The sequence below is a fragment of the Gorilla gorilla genome, chromosome 11 (genome assembly GCF_029281585.2).
Source record: "Gorilla gorilla gorilla isolate KB3781 chromosome 11, NHGRI_mGorGor1-v2.1_pri, whole genome shotgun sequence".
In the NCBI taxonomy this organism is placed as follows: Eukaryota; Metazoa; Chordata; class Mammalia; order Primates; family Hominidae; genus Gorilla; species Gorilla gorilla.
Window position 1 is genome coordinate 114342354 of NC_073235.2, and position 23897 is coordinate 114366250.

The window sequence follows — 23897 nt, forward strand, 5'->3', positions numbered from 1 at the left end:
ATTAACTTATAATTGCTTTGGTTTTTATTAATTCCATCCTTGCTCAAATATTTCATTACATTTTTTTCCTTGTATTTAGTTTCCTTTCTAAATTGCTTCACTGGGTGCATTAAAATATTTGGGTCCAATTTTTCACTAGCTTTTTCATTGGTGGTATGCACTAAATGTGATTAATATAAAATTCAAAACTGGGACGTTAAACTTCTTATATTGGGGTCAGTAAACTTGACATGGGGAATGTGAATTCATTCAAAATATCCATGAGAATTAGATGGGTAACATTTAAGGAATCAAACAATTCATGGTAAGCCAATACTACTGAGAGAATGTCTATCAAGTCAAAAAATATTAAAAAATCATTAAGTAGCTTAATCTTATCAGTATCTCACTAATAAGAACTATGGCTTAATTACTTCTTTCAATATAATGATAACCAATACTGTGATTAAAGTTACTCCCTTAGAACAAATTTATTTTACTTGAAGAAGCTTGGCAATTTGCTAATTAAATATTTATTGTTGCTTCCTAGCAACAATAGCAAAAAAGACAAAGAATATTCATAAATAATGCAAAACAGAGCACTGACATCACAGTGACAAGACAAAAGATCTCTGTTCGCCCGTTAACAATAGAAATAAGGATAAATTTAGGCAAAGTCTTTGTGTCTTTTTACACTCTGACACTTCCTCCTCCTCCCCCATCTCCTTCCTCTTTCCCTATCTCCTCTGTCTTCTCTCTTTCAGTGCCTTTTGATTATCTTCATTTCCTCTAACCAGTGGTTCTGAACTGGGTTGTATATCAGATCAACTAACAGTCTTTCAAACTTGAATACTGGAATTCTTCTGTAAGTAAAACTTTTCATTCAGTTGGTATCAGTGGGGCCCAAGACTTTTTAATAAGCCCATTTCTATTAAGCTCCCAGGTAATGTCTCTACCTACTCATCTACATACCCCATATTGAGTAGCAGAATATAGAGTATTTTAAAAAAAATACAATACCTGAGAATCACCTAGTTTCTATTAAATCAAAATCGCTGGCAATTTTCTAGAAGCTTTGGTAGTTTTAATAAGCTCCCTGGGATTCCAATATTCAGTCTAGAGTTGAGAACCTTTATTCTAACCAGTCAAATGGGAGAAAAAAATTTTAAGTCATTTACACCATCTGATTGACTGACTGATTATTCCTTGCCTGAAACTTAATCACAGTGACTTCTTGCTTTAATTTCCTATTTGTGTTGTAAAGGTCCCTATCACTAATTGGAAAATCGAACAAACAAAAATTGATGTGCAAGTAGATATAGGAAAATTTGGGAGGGAAATTACCTATATTTTCGATGGAAATATTGCCTCACTGGTTCTGAAGGCAAACATTATGGATAAATGAAATACCAGAAGAAAACTTCCCTTCTCTCACCCAGCAGCTGTCTGAGTGAAAAGTATCTTGGGGCAATCCCAAATTGCACTGCTAAGCACATTTTAAATCATATTTATTTTATTTTTTAAAATTTTATTTCAGTTTTTATTCAAAGACTCATACCTCTATGCTGCCTCTATTCTATTTTTGTGTCAAAATTTTGACAAATTATGTTCATAAAACATATGTTCAATAACTAGATAGTATTTGAATGGAATGTTTTTATTACACTGTTTCCAGTTACATACTTGGAGGTTTGAACTAGAAGGGAGAAATACTTGGGTTAAAGTAGAGGTGATATGGGTTGGATGTGAGGAAGAATTACTGACTATTAGAGGGATAAAAGCACTGTAATGGGCTTCTTAAGTGTTTATTTGTCAGTATTTTAAAATAAATCTCTTCTACATGCTTTAGACATCCACTTAATTAAAGATACGAGGCTTGATGAAATGTTCTCTAGAGGTACCCTCTAGCTCTAAGATTCAAAATTTATTCCTATTAATGATGAAATTGTGACTAAAAGACTGAACACTTTGGGTTGTGTAACATGTTTTAAGAAAGCTATCATCAACAGGATACACTTAAAGTGAAACAAATAAAGCTCACAGACCATCCAAGAGGCGGCGTTACTTACACAGCATGTGTAAAAAATCAGGTTCAATGAAACTAATGCCAAACTATACACTGTTATTCATTCTTCCAAAGGAGAATAATTGAACACATTTGTGTGTCCAGGGCCAGGTAGAAACTACAAGCCAAGTAGAAAGACTTAAAATAAAGATGTCTGGCCCATCTCCTATATTCTGACTCAGTAAGTCTGGGGAAGGTGTCAGAAAATTCATTTTTTTTTTATTTGGAGCCTTAAGATTTTTAGAAGTAGATTTTATAAGCCAATATTTCCAAACTTCTGCTCTAAGGAACTCTCTTATTTCTAATGAAAGGTTCCCATAGATGGAAAGGCAGAGTCAGAGCTGGGTTGGTCTTAAACTAGAATGCTCTTTCCTATCTCATATTAAATCGCAGAAGAAATAAGTCAAAAATTGTTGCCTCACAGAGGAAGCCCTCATCATAAGCCTATATCCTAATTTTTACAGGAAAATAATTTTGCACTTTAAGGATTTTTCAATTCTTTTAACCAGCCACAATGTATTATCTAACATATTTAAAAAGGCTCTCAGAGTTCTTTTTTGAAAAAAAAAAATTAGACCTAGCAAAATGGAATTATCAAAAAGTATCTGGGCTTCTAAATGACAACAATCATACACATTTTCACAATACAAAATAAAATACGACTAATTTTCTTTTATTCCTAATTCCTAATTGGTTTGGTGATAGCTACTCTAAATAAACCGACCAGGCCATATCATGAAGTATATACCCCACAGGTAAAATAACTGTTTAATCCAAAATGCAATAACCTCTGTAGTTCCCCTGGAAAACATAGCAAATAGCTGTACAGTCGCTACTGAAATTGACATTCAGAGTCAGTTAATAAAAGTAGGGCCAGGCCGGACATGGTGGCTCACGCCTGTAATCCCAGCACTTTGGAAGGCTGAGGCAGGCAAATCACGAGGTCAGGAGTGACCAGCCTGACCAACATGGTGAAACCCCATCTCTACTGAAAAAGAAACCCCGTCTCTACTAAAAAGTACAAAAATTAGCCAGGCATGGTGGCGTGCACCTGTAATCCCAGCTACTCAGGAGGCTGAGGCAGGAGAATCACTTAAACCCGGGAGGCGGAGGTTGCAGTGAGCCAAGATCATGCCATTGCACTCCAGCCTGTGTGACTGAGTGACACTCTGTCTCAAAAAACAAAAAGCAAACACAAAAAAAGAGTAGGCCCATATTTTGGCAGCTACTAATCAGGTTTGACCTGATGAATACCTGGTGACCCACGGACTATGACATGATAATATTGTTAGTTGTGTCAAAGAGGTAAGGGATTCTGTCTAATCCATTCTTTATCACCACCTGCTTTATTTATTTATTTAATGAAGTTTTATTCAACCTATTTAATAAAGACATGATCAATGATTCATTGAGGGACCTTAAAGCTGATTATAAACTACACACTTGGTCACCAGGGAAATTCTCCCTTCTTAATAGGCTATTAGCATCTCCACAGTTTGTGAGTGAAGATTCAAAAAATAATATTGCCTTGTTACAATAACTATAAAAATATTCTTGAGAGTGAGTAAGAGTTATTTTGCATATTCCTCACAGACCTGTAGATATTGATTTCAAGGCAATAAAGGAAGAGTATGAATCTGCGTAAGAATACCATAGTATTTTTAAGAATATTTTTAAAAATTAGAATTGAGGTCTGCACCTTAAAATCTGCCTATAAATGATAGGCTGCAGATAAAGTAGTAAAAAAATTGTCATAATTATATCATAGATCTTTCATAAACCAAGAAATAGAGAAAAATTGGTATTCAAATTTTTTAAATCACTGTGCATTATAACAGACATCTCCACATCTAACCTGATAGAAAAACAAACAAAAACCAAAAAAAAAAATTACTTTCTTTATTTTGCTTATTCTAGTTCCCTATCCAAAATATTAGTAGAAGAAAATAAATATAATCTCTCTCTCACTCAATTTTGCAATAAAAATACCCACAGAAGGGCCAGGAGTTGTGGCTCACACCTATACACCTAGCATTTGGGAGGCAGAGGCAGGCAGATCACTTGAGGCCAGGAGTTCAAGACCAGCCTGGCCAACATGAAGAAACCCTGTCTCTACTAAAAATACAAAAATTAGCCAGGCAGAGGAAGGAGAATCATTTGAACCCGGGAGACTGAGGTTGCAGCGAGCTGAGATCATGCCACTGTCCTCCAGCCTGGGCCATGCAGCAGAAAATATTTAAAAATTTTTGAAAAAATAATAAATATTTAAAAATTTTGTCTCAAAAATTGAAAATACAGAATGTTAAAATTTAAAAAAGAACATCATATTAGGTAAAAAATGGACAAATATCTGTTGAAACAATAAATACCATCAAGTCCAAATTTCTCATTTTATTGATGAGAAAATTAAAACTGAAATAAACTTACTTGTTTATGAGCAAATCTAAAGTAATGTTCAGACATCTCTAAGACAGATCACCACTTCTTCAGAGCATTCCAGGAAGTTTCTAGTTTTGATGAGGGTGAAGAATTGGGCAAACTATTAGTGGGTGTATAAATTGATACATGACTTTTTGAAGACTAATTTGTCTCTATCAAATTTGTGTATGTAAATTCACATGTGACCAAGCAGTTCTATTTCTAGAAATCTGACTTACAGAAGAATGTGCATCTGTGGACAAATATGTGTATAAAAATGTTCATTAGTTGTAACTGAGTATAATACAATGTAACCTAAATGTCCACTAATGAGGAATTGGTTAAGTAAATTATAGCACAACCATAACTTGGGAAATAGCTGTAGCATTAAAAAAAAAAAAAAAAAAAAGCTGGGCGCGGTGGCTCACGCCTGTAATCCCAGCACTTTGGAAGGCCAAGGCGGGCGGATCACGAGGTCAGGAGATCGAGACCATCCTGGCTAACATGGTGGAACCCCATCTCTACTGAAAATACAAAAAAATTAGCCAGGCGTGGTGGCGGGCGCCTGTAGTCCCAGCTACTCGGGAGGCTGAGGCAGGAGAATGGCATGAACTTGGGAGGCAGAGCCTCTGCAGTGCAGCCACTGCACTCCAGCCTGAGCGACAAGCGAGACTCTGTCAAAAAAAAAAAAAAAAAAAAAAGAGAGAGATTGTTCTCTATGTCCTGAAATGAAAGGATTTTAAAAATATAATGTGAAGTGAAACAAAAGTGATAGAAGAATAGACATAGCACACATATTTTTGTAAAACATACAAAACAAAATCCCACAACTTTTATGTGCTTATGTGTATATGTAAATATAAATATACACACATATACCAAATATTATCATAAAGTAATCACTTTATAAAAAAATGTAGGTTGAGGGAAGCATATTTACTGATGGGAAGGTATTATTATTTTTAACTTTATGAGCTGAGTATCACATGAATTTAAAAAAAACTATACCAAAATAACCTGTGCATTTGGCAGAGCAAGTTAATTATCCCAGTGTTACAGATGAAGAAGTTAACACTTAAAAACTAGCTTATCCTAGGTCAAATCATAAGTTATTATCAAAGTAGAGTTTAAAATTAGTTTTCTGACTCCTATATATCTTCATTTACATGTTTTCATCAAGTTAAGAGTCACAAATAGAAGGTGTCTAAATGTAAAAATCAAAAGGACTAAAAGGGGAGAGGAAGACAGTTTTGGAAACTGTTTTAAATGCAACGCCAAATAGCTAAAGTGATCAAACACGTGTCTACATTACGTCTCTGAAAAACAGCTTGGCTGATGCTATTTTAACTACCATGATTGTGAGTGATGATAATGAAAACTAAGATATTACTCAAATACTCTTTAAATCTCAGACCCAGAGAGGGCCAACAATGAAAACTAAGATATTACTCAAATACTCTTTAAATCTCAGACCCAGAGAGGGCCAACACTGAAGTCTATACCTCAGAAAAAGAGACCTTTTGAGGAAACCATTTAAAAGAGTTATACCACAGCACATTTTGAGTATACACAGAAGAATATGTTTTGCTTTTCTCCTCATAGAACACGTTTGGGATTATCTTCTTAAAAAAGATAATCAGGCCAAGCAGAGTGGCTCACGTCTGTAATCCCAGCACTTTGGGAGGCTGAGGCAGGAGGATCTCTTGAGCCCAGGCATTCGAGACTAGCCTAGGCAACATAATGAGACCTTGTCTCTACCAAAGAGAAAAAAGGAAAAATAAAATAGCCAGGCATGGTGGTGTGCACCTGTAGTCCTAGCTGCTTGGGAGGCTGAGGTAGGAGGATCATTTGAGCCCTGGAGTTCAAGGCTACAGTGAGCTATGATTGTGCCTCTGTGCTCCAGCCTGGGCAACACAGCAAGACTCTGTCTCAAAAAAAGGAAAAAAAAAAAAGATAATCATGTCCTCTTACAAGTCACATAATGCACCTTTGTAGTGTTTTTCAAACTTTTGTTTTTTAAAAAATAACAATTTACAGTACAAATAACATTGTATTATGGCTCAGTACACATATCCTTGATGAAATGTTTTGAGGAATAATACTGAGCCTAATTAGTGCAAGAGCATTTTGATACTACCTTTTCTGGTCAATTTTATTCCAGTCTATCTTATTTCAATAAAAATGTATTGTTGGGCAGGGTGTACTGAAGTGATTTTATAATCTACTAACAAGTTGCAACCAGCAATCTGAAAGCATTGCCTTATTGCATGAACAAAGGTCAAATTAAGAAATTAGAGAAACCGATCTCTGTGCTCTTCTTATATAGGTACAGCAAATTAGCCTTCTAATGAATTCAGGAATTTAGAGCCACTGGTGATAAAATTTCCCTTTTCTGAAGTTTTAGGATCCTAGAGGATATGGAAAATCACTGCACAATACAGCCTGCCATAATGCCTTATCTTCAGAACTGTGCCATTGAGACTGACCATTCTCAGAGGTTTGTGCTTTTTATTCCCACCATAATTACTGGAAATTTGGGATCGTTCAGTCTGAATTTCTCCTACATGGCAGTATATTAAATTGTGGGCCAATACAAAACAACTTTTTGGATCCTCTCCAAGCAATATATTTATATAAAATAATATAATCTATAGATATTAAAGCTTTTATGCATGATTAATATGTTGATAAAAAAATTAAAATCTCTGTGATCAGGACAAAGGTTCGGGAGTCCTCAACATTTACCAAAAAAGTCATGTCGCGATAAAGAGGGTATTACTTATTATATTTGTTGTTACTTCCTTTCTTAAAATTCTGAAATTACATATGCAGTACCTATTTTCAGGGAAATATAAGTAACTACAGATATGCAGAATTAAAAACAATTCATTTGTTCTCTTACTCCAGCAGTAACAACCAATGTCAACTTTTGAGTCTCTGTGAATGCTTGACATCCATATTATGGTTCCACACTAGTATGAGAGTTAAGAGAACACAAAACACACAATCAAAAGTAATTCAAAATAACTCAGATCTTTACAATTTTCAAATCCAGGAAGGGGACACAATCTCCCTTCCTGCCTCCAGAAAATTATCCCATCAATCCACATTTCTCTACATGCAGAAATCTCATATTCTCCTCCTTCAGAACTTTCTCTAGTCCCACTTCTTGTCTCTCCTACCTTATTTCCAGTGTATATACCGAAATGATTCATGAGGTTGGAATGAGATAATACATGTGAAACTGTTAGTACAAAACCAGCACAATGGATAACTACAGGAAGTTCTCTGGAGATGACTTTACATAATTTTGACTTTACATAATAGCTAATTTTGACTTTACGTAATAGCTGTGCCAGATTAGACACATTGCTTAACCTCTCTGTGATTTAGGTTTTCATCTATAAAATAGAAATAACAACTGTACTTACCTCATGAAGCTGTTACAAAGATTTTATGTATTATGGGAAATTATTAATTTGGAATAGTGCCTAATATGCAGTGAACATTATATAAATATTGGCTCTTGGTATTGTTAAGTAATCGATGAATGGTAGTTATTATCTCGCTTTATAGCTTGGTATTTTTAACTAAATATTATATCATTAACTGTCTTTTGTCGAAGCATAAATATGCTTCTGCTGTATTATTTTTTAAAGCTCTATATTATACTATTGTATGAATATACCCTAACTGAATCCCCTTTCTAAGCTATTTGCAATGTTTGTATTTTTTACTATTATAAATACTGCTGTAATATATACTATGGAACATTCGTTTCGTGCATATGATAATCCAAGTGTTAAAATAATACATTTCGTGGTTCAAGAAAATGCATATTTTAAAAACTTTGATACAAATGACTAATTAGTCTACATGGTGATTTTTACCTATTTATAATCTACCAAGAATAACTGATACTGTTCCAAGCTCCATACTTTCTTTCTTACTAGGAGTTATCTGAATATGTTTTTAATTTATAAAGTTGCATGTCATTGATTATAAGTAATGTCAAGTATTTTTTGCAGATTTCTTGTATAAATGTTCAATTCTTTTTAATTAAAATTATTTTAAAAATACAAAACCATACTTAACTATAATGCAGTTAAAATAATTTTTCCTTTTTTTTTTTTTTTTTTTTGAGACAGAGTCTTGCTCTGTTGCCCAGGCTGGAGTGAAGTGGCATGATCTCGGCTCACTGCAGCCTCCACCTCCCAGGTTCAAGGGATTCTCCTGCCTCAGCCTCTTGAGTAGCTGGGACTACAGGTGCCTCTGCCACCACACCCAGCTAATTTTTTGTATTTTTAGTAGAGACGGGGTTTCACCATGCTGGCCAGGCTGGTCTTGAACACCTGAACTCAGGTGATCCACCTGCCTTGGCCTCCCAGAGTGCTGCGGTTACAGGCATGAGCCACCACGCCCGGCCCTCTTTTTTTTTTTGAGATGGAGTTTCCTCTGTCGCCCAGACTAGAGTGCAATGGTGTGATCTTGGCTCACCGCAACCTCTGCCTCCTGGGTTCAAGCGATTCTCATGCGTCAGCCTCCCAAATAGCTGAGATTACAGGTGCTCACCACCATACCCGGCTATTTTTTGCATTTTTAATAGAGAGGTCAAACTCCTGACCTCAAGTGACCCAACTGCCTTGGCCTCCTAAAATGCTGGGATTACAGGCATGAGCCATTGTGGCTGGCCAGAAAATGATCTTTTTCTTATATTTTATTTTGTATTTGTTATGTCATGTTTAAAAGACAGTCATCATTCTGTAATTTTTATCTCTATTTTTTTCCTAGTACTTCCAGTTATACCACGTTTTTAAATTTTTAATCTATAATTCATCAATCTGTATAGGTCTATCTAAATATAGACTACATATAGTCTATCCTATGCTCTTTAGACTTTTAATGTACTACCCATCTTATGCCTTTTGTTTTATTGTAGGGATCTAACATTATCTTATTCCATAAGTGAGCCACTTATTCACACTCTCTTTGTTAAATAATCTATGCTTTTGTCATTTTTAAAAAATGTCACCTTTGTAAAAACTAAATCACTGTAGACATTTGCCTCCAAATGTCTAACTTTGTTAGATTCCATTTAATCAATACCATTCTGAACCAGTTATATACTGTTTTAATAATTATTACTTTTTAACTTTTTAATACTTGATAGGGAAAATGATTCCACAAGGTTATTCTTTTCAAACATCTGGCTATTTATTTATTTATTTATTTTGAGACAGAGTCTCGCTCTGTCACCAGGCTGGAGTGCAGTGGTGTGATCTTGGCTCACCGCAACCTCTGCCTACCAGGTTCAACCGATTCTCCTGCCTCAGTGTCCCGAGTAGCTGGGACTACAGGCACATGCCACCAAGCCCAGCTAATTTTTGTAATTTTGTGTTTTGGCAGAGACAGAGTTTCACCATTTTGACCAGGATGGTCTCGATCTCTTGACCATGTGATCTGCCCGCTTCGGCCTCCCAAAGTGTTGGGATTACAGGCGTGAGCCACCGCGCCCAGCCTCATCTGGCTATTTTATTAAATGTATTTTTAAGAGATTCTTTAGAAGAGAAAGCATTGGTAATTGATTAAAGATAGTTAAAAATATAGCTTAATTTTAGAAAAACTGACATTTTCAAAGCATGGGCATTTCTATCTTAGAATGCAGTAGTTCCCTATTCATTTAATTTTATGGTTACATATTGGTGAAATATTGTAGCTTGGTTCTTTTAAATTATCAGCAACTAGTTGTTAACATCAGAATCTGTATTTTTTTCTGTTCCCTCATCCTCTCTGTTTTCTAGTCAATGAAACTGCATACTTCTTAAATACATATAACATCCTTACTAAAGAGGAAAATAATCATCCTGTGTGACAGTTACTCAAGAAATACTGAAATCAGAACAAAACTTGTAGGTATTTCCGTGGTCATAATGCTCTATCAGCTCCATTATAACAGAATTCATGGGTAAAAATATTTTCGATAGACCAAAAATAACTGTCTTCAGTGAGATAGTAATATATACAAATTATTTTTTAAAATATTTTTGTATGTTTTTATAACTCATCATAAATTAATAGAGTGACTATTTCTTTGGAAAGTGCCCATGGTAATGGAGAGATGCAGCCATGATAATATTATAAATTGTTGAGTAATATATAAAATTTATATTGGCTTCAGAAATGAAATCTTTACATGTCTGATATTTAGTGAACTCACATTTATTTTAATATAATGGACAAAAACGTGGCTTGGCACAAGAAAAGTTGACCTGTATCCAGTTACCCCTTCTTATCCTCTTTCATCCCTATACTGTACCCCTTCCTATCCTCTTTCATCCCTATACTGTTTACTTAATTATTTCTTTTCTTTGTCTTTTTTTTTTTTTTGAGACAGAGTCTCCCTCTGTCGCGGCGTGATCTTGGCTCACTGCAAGCTCCACTTACAGGGTTTACGCCATTCACCTGCCTCAGCTTCCCGAGTAGCTGGGACTATAGGCGCCCACCACCACACCCGACTAATTTTTTGTATTTTTAGTGGAGACGGGGTTTCACTGTGTTAGCCAGGATGGTCTCGATCTCCTGACCTGGTGATCCACCTGCCTCAGCCTCCCAAAGTGCTGGGATTACAGGCGTGAGCCACTGCGCCCGGCCTACTTAATTATTTCTTTAACCAAATTGATTAATTTGAAAAAGAATATAATACATTTCAATAATTTTAAGGCAGAACTTTAAGGAGAATATCTTTCTTCATGCTTGCTAAATTCTCAAACCGTTAGAGTGGTAAGTAAGTGCTTGCTTTTCCTAGAATAAAATCTCACGCTTCTTTCCATTTCTGTAGCCAAAATAGTATGGCTGTCCTATTCATCAGAAGCATGTCACATGTAGGTAATTTTGAAATTTTCTCTTTGATAGTCAAATATAGTTACTCTAATGACAGTCAGCTCTTCTGCTGTGAAGACACAAATAATTCAGAATAAGTTGTCATCACTACCAAAATAACAAAATTATTTTACTGCTAGAACTTTCAGATATATCTAACTGTTCTTCTCAATGTCCTATTAGTAATCCTTCAAATGTGGAGTATTCACTTTCTGATCCCTCTGCTTAGAATAGCTATCTGCACAACACCCCACAGTTTCCATTCTCTCAATCTATATCTGTATCTGTATAATCTATAACTATATATGTAGTTATACACACACACACACACACACACACACACACACAAGATGATAGATGATAGAGAGAGAGAGAGAGAGAGAGAGAGAAAGATAAGGGAACTTGTTGAAACTGAGGTTCTTAAATTGAGTTAGAAGTGGGACCAAATCTCTAGTTACCTAATGTCCCAGTTTAATATTCTTTTTGATCATTTCCAACATTCCTCACCTTTGTCTTGTATCTAACCCACAGTATGCCCACAGAACAGGAACAATTTTATATATACCTTTATACCCCTGAAGCCCTTGGCTTGTCATTAAGTAATATCTCCTGAATCCCATTAAACTGTAATATACAGAGTATTTTAAATATATACATCTCCTGTAGTTAAAACGAAACAACTTGTTCTTTTAAATCTTTGAGAAAAGTCATTAAATTACAACAAATATTATCAACTTATGTCAAAATGAAGAACACATCAGGGAAGATTTTTCTCATTTTCTACCGGTAAATTATTGGGGCACTTTTTGAAACGGTCAGTGTAATCAAGTAATTAGCTCATTGTAATGTTTACTTTAATTTTACAATATCTCCAGAAACCATAAATCCAAAAAAGGAAAAATGGGAATAATTGAAATCAATAAGAAGGCTTATGGATGTGCAAAGTTATTAGTAAAATACAAGGGTTTTAATTAAAGATGTTGGCATGTACAAAGACTTGCTGTTATCCTGATTGATGGGGCCTGCTGGCTCAGCTCTTTCCCTGTTCCCCATTAGCTCCCACTTGCTTTTCTCTGCTCTAATTGGATATTTACCACATCGGCACCTTCTTTTTAAACAACATTTGTTCCACAAAGAATGTAAATACAATTACACTTTAGACAAATTATATGTGTATGCATGTGTGTGAGTATAATTAGTTTATTATCCAAATAATTTGTCATTTTGCTTTCACATTCTACAGGAAACTGTTGAAAATTTCATGGAGAAAGATACAATTTAATTTTCAACTGCAACATTTCTTGTTGAAATTTTGAGGAACAAAAATATATAATCATTTTGTTAGATTTTATTATTCTATTTCGAAGGAGTTCCAGATATACTTTTGAATAAATAAAAGGACATGTATAAATGTATAACATTTTTCTTAACAATAAATAAAATTCATAAGCCAGGCTAAGGTTTTGTTTTTTTTCCCCTTTACTATTAAACTGAAACTTTTAATACATTGCAAATGTTAAAACCAATTTTCTTCATGCCCAAGCATAATAAATTACTGAGGAAAATGCTAAATAAGTTCTAAATTTTCCTAGCATATCCTATAACGTCTGTATGGAAAAAGTAAATAACATAAAATGTTGTTTGGAAAAAGGTTTTATTTTGCCAGTGTAGTACTACCCATATTAACAATTATCTACAAGAAAAAAATACAGTGCTTATCTTTATTTTACTATTATTCTATTTTTAATTAAAAAAAAGATTTTGAGATAACCTGGCAAGTTCTATTACTTATGTTAGTCTAGGAAGACTATCTTAAGTAAGTAAGAAGCAAGAGGTAAATCCCATCAAAAGAACTTTTCTTTTGGTTAAAGTAATGCATTAGTCAGTTTAATGACATTTAAATGGAGAGAAGTGTATCTGTTCACTCCAGTGGTTAAAGTATGCATTTCTTCATTAATTTTGTTGTATTTCAACTTCTACAATAAATAATGTTTTTAACCTATTGTCAAACTCACATTTTTCAATCAGCTTATCAGCAAGAACATCATTTATAAAGCAACTTAGAAAACTAAAGAGTGTATTGAGTGGTTATCAGCCTAGAAAACTTCACAATTATGATGACTTTAATGCAAAATGTATGCAAAGGTCAGGAAAATCAAACTGTAATGTTTGGATATATGCCTTTTTCCCTCTCCTCACTCAAAATGCAGTGACTGAGATAACACAGGTCTAGCAGGACAAAAGGAATGTGTAAAATGAAACAACCACCCTTTCTGATAATGGGAGACTGGAGAGAGCTGGCCTGATATTGTGCTTAAAGATAAAAAAGGACATGCAGTATCTACTTTAAATGAGATAAGTGTGCTTCATATATCTTGCAGGGACAGAGATAACTTTGTTTCTTTAATCATTATTATTTATTTCTTAAACCTTAGTCTCTCTCATACCTAAAACCTGTAGAGCTCATACGTTACGACTCAGTTCTTATGAATAGAGAGAGTTGTCATTCTTACCTGTAAGCCTGCTAAATAATACTTCTATAAGCTTCAGACTTCACATAGCAGATAAGTTTGTCTCCCCTGACACGACTACATTAATCCACTGAATCAATTTACTTAAGCTGTGCTGTGGAGCAATGCAGCCACCATTTAACTGAGCTTAAAAGTACTTTCAAGTTTGAGTCACTGCTCCACATGTAATGTAGCTCTCAGTGTCCAATCATAAGTTCTATTTTGACCCTTTGCAACTCTGTGAGAAATTTTCTTGTTAGGTTTATAGGGTCATGGTGCTCTAACATCCAGAAGGATTTAAGGAGAATAAATTCATGATGTTTTAGAAAATCAGACTCATGAGTAACACAGGAAGAGGGGAACACTTGGTTAGATTTTACGAGCACAATCTACTTACATTAATATTTACAACATTCTTTAAGTTGAATGAGTTTGTTTTAAAGAATTTATCTAGAAAATATTTCATATGTTAGGAAAACATTTTTAAAAAACAGCTACTAGTTTCACAGTTTATAGTCTGAACATAATTAAATGCTATGGAGGAACAATGACACAATTAAATTATTTAACATGCAATCAAGCTAACTGTGGCACCCAAAAAAGTACACAAAATAACTTGCAAAATGTTACTAAATTTTACTGAAAGTGTACTAAATTTTACTAAAAATATAAAACATTTTACTGAAATTTCTGTCTGGTAGGTTTGCATAGCGAACTGTTGTTCGTAGTTAAGTTGTCGGTTTGTTCACATTCTTCTTCCATTTAGCTAAATCTATTAAAAACAAAAACAAAAACCTTTTCTTCATTTCTTCTGTTTAAAACCTCTGGCCTCCCACAGACCTTCCCTGAAGCTCACTGTTCTTGTGACCGGCTTCTTTGTTTCTCTGTATCTCTATTCAGAGATGTTTTCAATCTGATCACCACTCTTTGCTTCATTTCACCCTAACAAGTCATTCATTTTCATGAACTTGTTCTCCCAGAGCCTGGGCCATTTGTCTTTAGCGTGGCTTCTCACCATTTAGTGACAAAGAGGATAACTCCCAGCACATTTGCTAGGAGACACCTGTGGGAAGATGTCAGCACTGATAAGGTGTAGTCAATGAAATATACGCCTCAGTTCAGTTTCCTTAGCTGAGGTGTGGGGCTTTTTAATACTTTTTTCTCTTTTCCCCAATGTATGGAAAGTCTCAAAGAATAATTATCCATAAAAAACAAGGAAATATTTGGTAAATCATGAAGTTGAATACTTCCAGAAAAGCCTTCACTAAAGTGAATTTATTTTAGTCATAGGGAAAGAGGTCATTTGTAAATAACATATGATTATATCTTTCAGACTCTAAAATGTACTTTTATATAGTCAATCCACAAAAGCAGAATGTTGTCAAAAACTTACATAGCATGTTTTCTGATTTTTTAAAAGTTAAGTCAGGGTCAGATATAAGTATATCTTTAGTGGACCTAAGAGTAAACATTATGTTTTAAATAACAGAAGAGTCAGTGGAAATCTAGAGAAAGCCTAAAATAACTGCCTTTAACAAAATGAATCGTGTGTTACAACTGTATGGGTTCTCCGGAGGTCTCATATTGTCATGGAATCTCTCGTGAGATCTAATTCTCAAAAAATACAACCTAAATTCTAAAATTGTGATCTTACAATAAGTATATTTTTGAGTAGTTCCAAAATACTTTTTGCCTCAGGATGCTGGGCTCTTTAAATATGGATAAGTAATTTCGCTTTCAAGTTGCTCAGACTAAGAGAGAGAGAGGACAGGAATGAATGTCAAGGACAGGCAGCCTTCAACCCCACTCCAGGGCTTTTGCTCTTCCATGTCCCAGCCACCAGGTGTCAGTAGACTTCACAAGGTGGAACTGGCCTACAGGAGTTTGCCTTCCCATTTTCATTCATTCAGATTTAAATTGGAATAAGTTTTCTAACAGTATCCTTTCCAGTTTATTATAATATCGGCTATTATTGATTGGGTTTTGGATATGTTAAAAATTGTTTAAGAGCTTCAACTGCATTGTTGAATTTCATTGTGCCCCCCACCCTCCACCGCCAGGAAAAAAAAAACAAAAACCCTTAGGTAAGTATACTTATCTCCATTTTATAGATATGGTAATGATATTTTGAAAGATGAAGTCATTTTCCCATGATAGAAAGTGGAAACAACTGGGATTTGTATCTTTTGGCTAATTTCAAATCCAGCTTCCTCGACTACTAAACTGTGTTACAAAATACTGTATCCAGGAAACAGCTGTCTCTAGATTAAGAACACTTAGGTTAAAATCCAGGTATTAGCTGTGTAAATTTAGCCCTTTAATCATTTCCTCTGCTTATATTTCCTCAATTGTAAAATTGGGTTAATGTAACTGCCCTCTTTAACTCACAGGAATATTGTGAAAATGAATTTTTAAAATGGAAATATTTAATAAAGTTCTATGTTAACTTGTATACTATTCTAACATTTGGCCGGTGTGGTGGCTCACACCTGTAATCTCAGCACTTTGGAAGGTCAAGAAGATAGGATTGCTTGAAGCCAGGAGTTTGAGAACAGTCTGGGCAACAAAGAGACACCCCATCACTATCAACAGAGTGAAACACTGTCTCTAAAGCAAAATAATATAAAATAAAATAAAATTTGTACTTGCTTATTAGGTCCATGAATTTGTTGAGTTTAAATTTGGTAGGCTTTGTGGAGTAAGCACAGTGGCCGTGAAGCCAATTTTAGATTACAGTAAGGATAGCTTCTATGCTGAAAAATTAGCTCAATTAAGTAATTTCACGTCTGATGATTTGATACATGAATTATAACTTGATGATTTTCTTAGTCAAGACTTCCTCCCACCTGTGTTTGGTAGCAAGTGAGAAAACTGCATTCAGGCTGGGTGCACTGGCTCACACCTGTAATCCTAGCACTTTGGGAGGCCGAGGCGAGTGGATCACCTGAGGTCAGGAGTTCAAGACCAGCCTGACCAACATGGCGAAACCCCGTCTCTACTAAAAGTACAAAAAATTAGCCAGGCGTGGTGGCACATGACTGTAATCCCAGCTACTTGTGAGGCTGAGGCAGGAGAATTGCTTGAACCCGGGAGGCGGAGTTTGCACGGAGCCGAGATCGCACCACTGCACTCCAGCCTGGGTGACAGAGCCAGACTGTCTCAAAAAAAAAAAAAAAAAAAAAAAAAAAAAACCCTCCATTCAAATATACTAGAAGAACATCGTGTTTCTTATGGAACCTAAGGACAGAAGTGTAGCTGGACCTCACGAAACCCAGAGAACTAGGAGGTAAACATTGTCAAAAATTGTTATTCTTTCTTTCCTCAACTCTCTGTATGGCTGCTTTATTCTTTAGAGACTTTGGGGACTGTTTCTTTCTGCTTCTCATTAACATACATAGTTCAAAAATGGAAACCTCAATTAGCTTTAACATCTCTTCAGGTTCAAGTTTCTAAGTTATTGTAACCAGCACTTTTGGATCCCAAATCTAAATTCTCTGGAGAGAGAATTTGACTGGCCCAGTCTAGTCAATTATCCACCCATATTACAAGATTTCTCAACCCTCAGTACTATTAACATTTTTATTTGTACTGACTAATGCTTTGTTTGGGTAGGGGTGGGAGAGGCTTTCCTGTGCATTGCAGGGCATCCTCTCTGGTCTCTACTTTGCCAGTGCCAGAAGATCATCCCTCCCACCCCTCCTCCATGATATGACAACCCAAATTATCAAATGTCTCCTGTGGGGCAGAAATCACTTCTGGTTGATAAACACTGCCCTGTGAAGTAAAGGGTAAAGTGTCCCATAAAACAAACATGCCTACTGGGGCTGACCATATAGAAGGGGGTATTTTTCGGAGAAGGCCACGTGTCTGCTTGGCAATTATCCTGAAAGTGGTCTATTATAGAAATAAGAGATGTTGGTGGAAATTATAACTTTTGTAAAATTTAGCCAACAGAAGCAGATCTACTAAAATAAATTAAAACGTTTGGAATTTTTAGCACTGTATAAATTGAAGGAAAATTTCAATCAAAGTTAGGGAAAACCCATATATGTTGTTTTTGCATTCTACCCTAATACAGTGATTGAATTTCACATTTTTTACTCATATATCTCAATCTGAGAATAAATATTCACCATCTATGTATATATAATATATAATATGTATACACAGAGTCTTTCTTGGTATCTGCAGTCAATTGGTTACAGGACCCCCATAAATACCAAACTCCATAGATGTTCACTTCCCTTATATGAAATGGCATATAATATTTGAGTATAAACTACACACATCATCCTGTATACTTTAAATCATCTCTATATTACTTATAATGCATAATACAATGTAAATGCTATGTAAATAGATGTTATAATGTATAGTTTTTTATATGTATTATTTTTAATTGTTTATTATTTTAATTGTTTTTTTCCAAGTATTTTTGATCTGCAGTTGGTTGAATTTGCCATGTGGAAACCAGTGATATGGAGGAACGACTGTAAAATCGATACATATAATCTATACACTGCATTTTGTAATCTGTAAAAATACACATAAAATAAGACGCAGATGAAAATAATAATTAAAGTAATTATTTTAATTGTAATAGTATTATTAATTTTAATTAATAGTGTTATTGAATACACTGTATGAGACTTCTGGTATAGAAAAGATGGCAGAGACCTTTTTCTTCCCACCTGTTTAATTCAACTATAAACCCTGAAAGTAACACAAGAGGCAACCAAATGAGAAATCTGAAAGGTGGTGGGAGGAAGTAATTTTGTTCTGGGAACTAGCACTGGAGGAACAACACAACAGCAGGGTGTCTTAAGTGCCCCTACTCAACAGAAGAGGGATCCACCCCAGTGTTTCCCAAATGTAAGCTCCTTCCCCCCTCAGATCTATGGTGAGTCCCTCAACAGTACTGGCTGAACCCCATGGGCCTGAGACAGGGTGTGGTTGGGCCCACCAGAGTGGCTCAGCCACAACAAGGAGCTTTTGCAGAAGCCTCTTTGACCCCTCTGTAAAATAAATAAGTGAATAAATAAAATAAGTAGGTGAGTGAGTAAAAACTCATTTTTAATTTGATACCTCGGTAGTTTTTTTCTGCCATGAAATGACCAGTGGATATCTAGCACTTTCACAGTCTCTTTGGTTACTTTCCACTTCATCACAAACTGTTGCAGATTTTTCCTTATTTTAGAGAACTTGACTTCCTGCAAATGGTCACATGCGTGTCAGACCAGCACTGGGATGCAACTTAGCCTCCAATTCTTTGCTATTAAAAGAATATCTCCAAATATTGTGAATGAATTTCACACAATAATCTCATCTTATTTAAAAGCCTGTTTAAGATTCTTGTCAATACATTCCTGCCATAAAACATTGTTTCTATTAAATAAGTTAATTTAAAACTACACTGACTATTTTTCATCTAACCCTTTGACAAAGATCCAAAAATTCCCTAATGAACTACTTCGTCCAAAGAATAGGGAGGGAAATAGGCATTTATGTACATTGCTCTCGGTAGAACTAATTGATCCAACCTCTATAGAAAATAAGATCTCCATTTTGCTGTTCTCTACCCATTTCCAAATCCACATGTCTATGACCCTACAAATTCACCTCTAGAAATTAATACTACAAATAATTCATACACATGCATGGGTTGAAGAAATCAAGCTGTAGTACAACATGCAAAACATGCTAATATTTGAATGAAAAATGGGGTGAGTGCTTATATACATACTTCCTTGGGTACGCACAAATTATTTTTGGAAAAATACACCAAAATAGCCAATAATATTTGTTGCCTATGGAGAGCTGAGGGAAAAAGGTGGGACCCACGTGGGAAGATACTATTTTACCTTATAATCTTTTCCATTTCATGAATTTTGGATATGAGAGTGCCCATGAATTAAAATTAATAAATTTAAGAAATCATTTATCATTGGAAATATTTTTCCTATATTTTTATTCTTTGGTGGTTCACAATAAAATAATCCTTTTATATTTCTTTATTAAAACAGAATCTAGCAAATAGAACTACACAAATGTGAACTGAGACAAATTAGAAATCTGTAAACTTTCATCAAAGAGTGTAATATTTGTATGTTTGAATCTTTAATATTTTCTGTATCATTGATGATAACAAAGAAATATATTTCAACTTGTCACTATATTTTTTTCCATATCATATTTCAGTCATTTTTATTGCAGCAGGAAGAATGAGTGTTTACTACTTGTATAGGACATTTTATTTTTCTTTTTTAAAGAAATCATTTATTCTTAAGTTTCATGAAAGTTCAGTGCTGGTTTGAGTACTAAACAACATTAAGAGTGCAGAAAAAAATAGCTATTTGTCTTTATATTTAGTATGCTTTGTTACTATATGTCTTAGCAATGATGATAGCTTCATATTTTCTTTAGCTAATGACTAATCCAAGAAACAGTATAAACTAAGGGCAATAGTCATTGTCAAAAATAGTGACTATTTCCATAATTCATAAAGTTTTTATCCCTGTGCCTGGAACAGTGCCTGGAAAAATACAGTGGGTACATAGTACCCTTTCTTTTTTCTTTCCTCTCCTTTTGTAATTAATGAATAGTGAAATAACTAGTTAATGAAAGGACTGAGAGACCCAGTTAACCTGAAATTGAGTTACTATTTTGTACACATTGGATTTCCCACTTCTAGTGATGTAAAAACTCTAAAGTTATAGCTAATATCACCATAGCTGTGCTGTTGAGATCATTAACCTAGAAACCACGAAGAAACCTAAGAATCAATTATATATTAATTTTCATTTGAAAGCAATGAAAATCTGGTAGTTTTCTTGGCCCAAAGCAAATCAACCACAAGGAGGTGATAGCTCATTTCATGTTTTAGATGACCAGAGGCATGAAATGGACCAATCATTAAAATTCCTTGACCATATCAAACCTGTGTGCTCTCACTGATGAACACTTACAAGTCTGGCAATGATTTTCTGTGGGTCCCCAGCAACGGCCAGTACAGGACTTATGGCAACGTCCACCTGCAGAACACGAAAAGGGAAAAAGGACATGCACGTTATGATCTTTCACTCCTTGACTAGGAGTAACTCCTCAAAGGAAATACTCCTGCTCCTTTATGAGGATTTTTATGTCATACTAGAGCTGAAACATAGCCCATAAAATGCCTACTTAAGTAGGAAAACCTGAATGTCAAACATATGTGAAACTAAAGTACAACCTCCTGGTATTCAAATCCTCTTATCATTTTATAGGAAAATAAAATAAATGAATTTGTGAATTTTCTCAGGAAATCAAAAGCAAATTATTATATTTAATAAGTTTCACTTTCACTGTTCAGCATTATTATTCTATTGATCTATTCTACTTGATATAATTTCCAGAGATCACACCTTACTGAGAGCAACATATATTAAAAAGTAAAGCAACAGTTAAAAATAAGTTGAAATCTATGAGAACAAGAATATATTTTTACAAACACATGAAAAATCATTAGAATAAATGGTAAAATCATGCATTTAAGCTATATTTTTGAAAGCTTAATTTCAATTATTTTAATATATACTTCTAAAATGTTTATTAACATTATTTGCATTTTCAACTATAAGCCTTAATCTCCTATAGTGGCGTCTTCTTCTACCATAGGTATTTGCCTCAACAAACATAGTTGTCCCACAGAGAAATTCCCATCGGGACTGAAAATAAAGAATATTAGCTGGAAGAAGTCATATAAAAACGACTTCCTTTGAATCTTATTTCTGAATTTCACAGATTCACTCTAAATTTCTGTGGGTACATGACACATTTTTAGAATAAAATATAGATGTTAAAAATCTATTAAAGCTTAAAACTTTTCCATAAACAGAAATGTTTTCTATGACATTTCCTTAAATGATTCTTATTAAACATTGCCAATTGTTTAATATTAATTGTTAATAGGATTCTCCCATTCAAAGTGTTTAACAACGTTAACCATATTATAAATATCATCAAATAACATCTCATCAGATGCTCCCATCTTTCCTTGATTCAAGTTTTTAATTCCTCAACCAGAAAGTTCTTACAACCTGGAGTGTTTTCCCGCCTCCAGTGAAACCGCCTAAGTGAGGCTATTCTGTTAAATGAGTACACGGTTAAGATACAGATTCAAGACACTTTCTCTGGCTGGATCTCAGACCATTCAGATTGTCTACCTTTGAGAAAGTAAACTGTACTATTTCCAAGTTAATAAAATACTTAGGTTCAATTCCAATCATCTTAAAAGTACGGGGATCTTTGCTACAACAGAGTTTATTTAAAGCAATTCTATTTGTGAAGTATTGCCGCTGACATCACCAGTGTATAATATCCTGTCACTCTGCCATCTGTTTATTTAGAGCCAAACACATTATAGCAACATAATGCAAGCTCATTGTAGCTGACAGGAAAAGGACTCCATCTGGCCTGAACAATATAACTTTAATCAGTGATAATGATAATTATTATTAAAAACTTACAGGAGTTCTTTTGTACAAAGCTAATAAATCTAAATTGATTTATACTAGCGGAAATTAGAAAGGACTGTGAGACAAAATAGGAAGCAGCGAAAACTTTTTAGAGTACAAACTTTTTTATGAGAAAGTAGCTAATGTTAATGTGTTTTCTTAGATTTGGTATAATCCTCTAAATTGATCCATTAAGTGGTCTGTTAATTGAAGACAGTTGAAGCATAAGATAATCTACCATTTAATCTATGACTTATTTAATTATGTTTGGGGCTTGTAAAATATTCGGCCTTATTCTTTGTGGCCAGAATACTACCTAACTGGAAAAAAAAAAAGAAAAGAAAAGATAAAAGCAAATAGAAGAGAAGAAAAGAAAAAGTAAAGAAAAGAGGAAGGAAGGAAGGAACAAGGAAAGGAAGGAGCTAAGTAACGAAATTCATATTAGACATTTTTATATTCTCAATGTTTTTCTCTTACTCAATTAATTTTTTAACTTCTTATTCTTGAAATTCCAATTTGCCACCCAGACATCTGCTCCCAGATTCAATATAAAAAGGTATGTTGCTAGAAATACTGTTGACGGTTCTTGACAAGGTATCAGGGCAAGGCCCACCTATTTGAAAATGTGATATAGTACCCGCACACACAAAAAACAATTTTAAATAATTTAACCTTGACTGTCTACTCGATATTATGAGACTTTGTTGGTAGTTTCCGTTTCCACTTGACCTACACGTTTCAAAATTCTATTATGACAAATGCACTAGAGGATCTAGAATTGACTGTACTCCCATAAATGGCTGTTCAGCCAAGACTACCCTTATTTAACTTTCTCTCTAGAGCCTTGACACTTTTGGAATCTGTCCTAGTACTCAGTTCAGCTTTAGTTTTACTCTTCAAAATGGTGCAAGACATGGCACTTGTGTTATCACTGGATGTTGCCAATTAGCAATTAAGTAAATACTACAATATCTGACCAAAATATCTGATTAGAGATATTTATGAATCAATGCACTTACTACATTTTTATGCCTGTAACCTTAGTTTGATTCTTGTAGATAATTGGGAAGTACAGAGAGAGTTCCCATAGTAATTATCTGCCTAGCATAGAAAAAAAAAAACAACAAAATTTCCTATAAGCATTCCCTCCTACATCCTTCCAACCACGTATCCCTGATTATTTCATAAGTACCTTCCTCATTTTGTGTATTAAGCATGATGTTAAGCAATGGACATAAAATATTAAACTGAAACAGAGAAGTTTATCACCTTCTTAGAGTTTAGAATTAATTCAGGAGAAGAGTTTTGACTACTCTGTAGCTAATGTTCACCCTCTATGAGTTTAAGGGAAAAAGTCAGTAAATCTAAATTTTTAACAGCCTCCTAGCCCAGGAAAGAAGAGTTGGATGAAAGCAGGTGCAGCTAGATAATTCCCAATCTAATTCCCAGGGGCTTGGAAATCAGCTACATTCCTTAAACGATGACTCGTCCATGTGACATTTAAAAGGAGATCACCCTAGACCATTTCAGTGAAGAGTGTTAAGTATAGGCTTC

At 34.5% G+C, this 23897-nt stretch overlaps 1 protein-coding gene across 6 annotated transcripts in view; it reads right to left on the reverse strand.

The window, feature by feature from the left end:
• ERBB4 (erb-b2 receptor tyrosine kinase 4) overlaps positions 1-23897 on the reverse strand; it is a 1171871-nt gene that overhangs the window by 357897 nt on the left and 790077 nt on the right. For all 6 annotated transcript variants that reach the window (XM_055379529.2, XM_019022670.4, XM_019022668.4 and 3 more), the window contains exon 5: positions 20817-20882. In XM_055379529.2, the coding sequence (XP_055235504.1) occupies positions 20817-20882 (66 nt within the window). The remainder of the gene's footprint in view (positions 1-20816; positions 20883-23897) is intronic.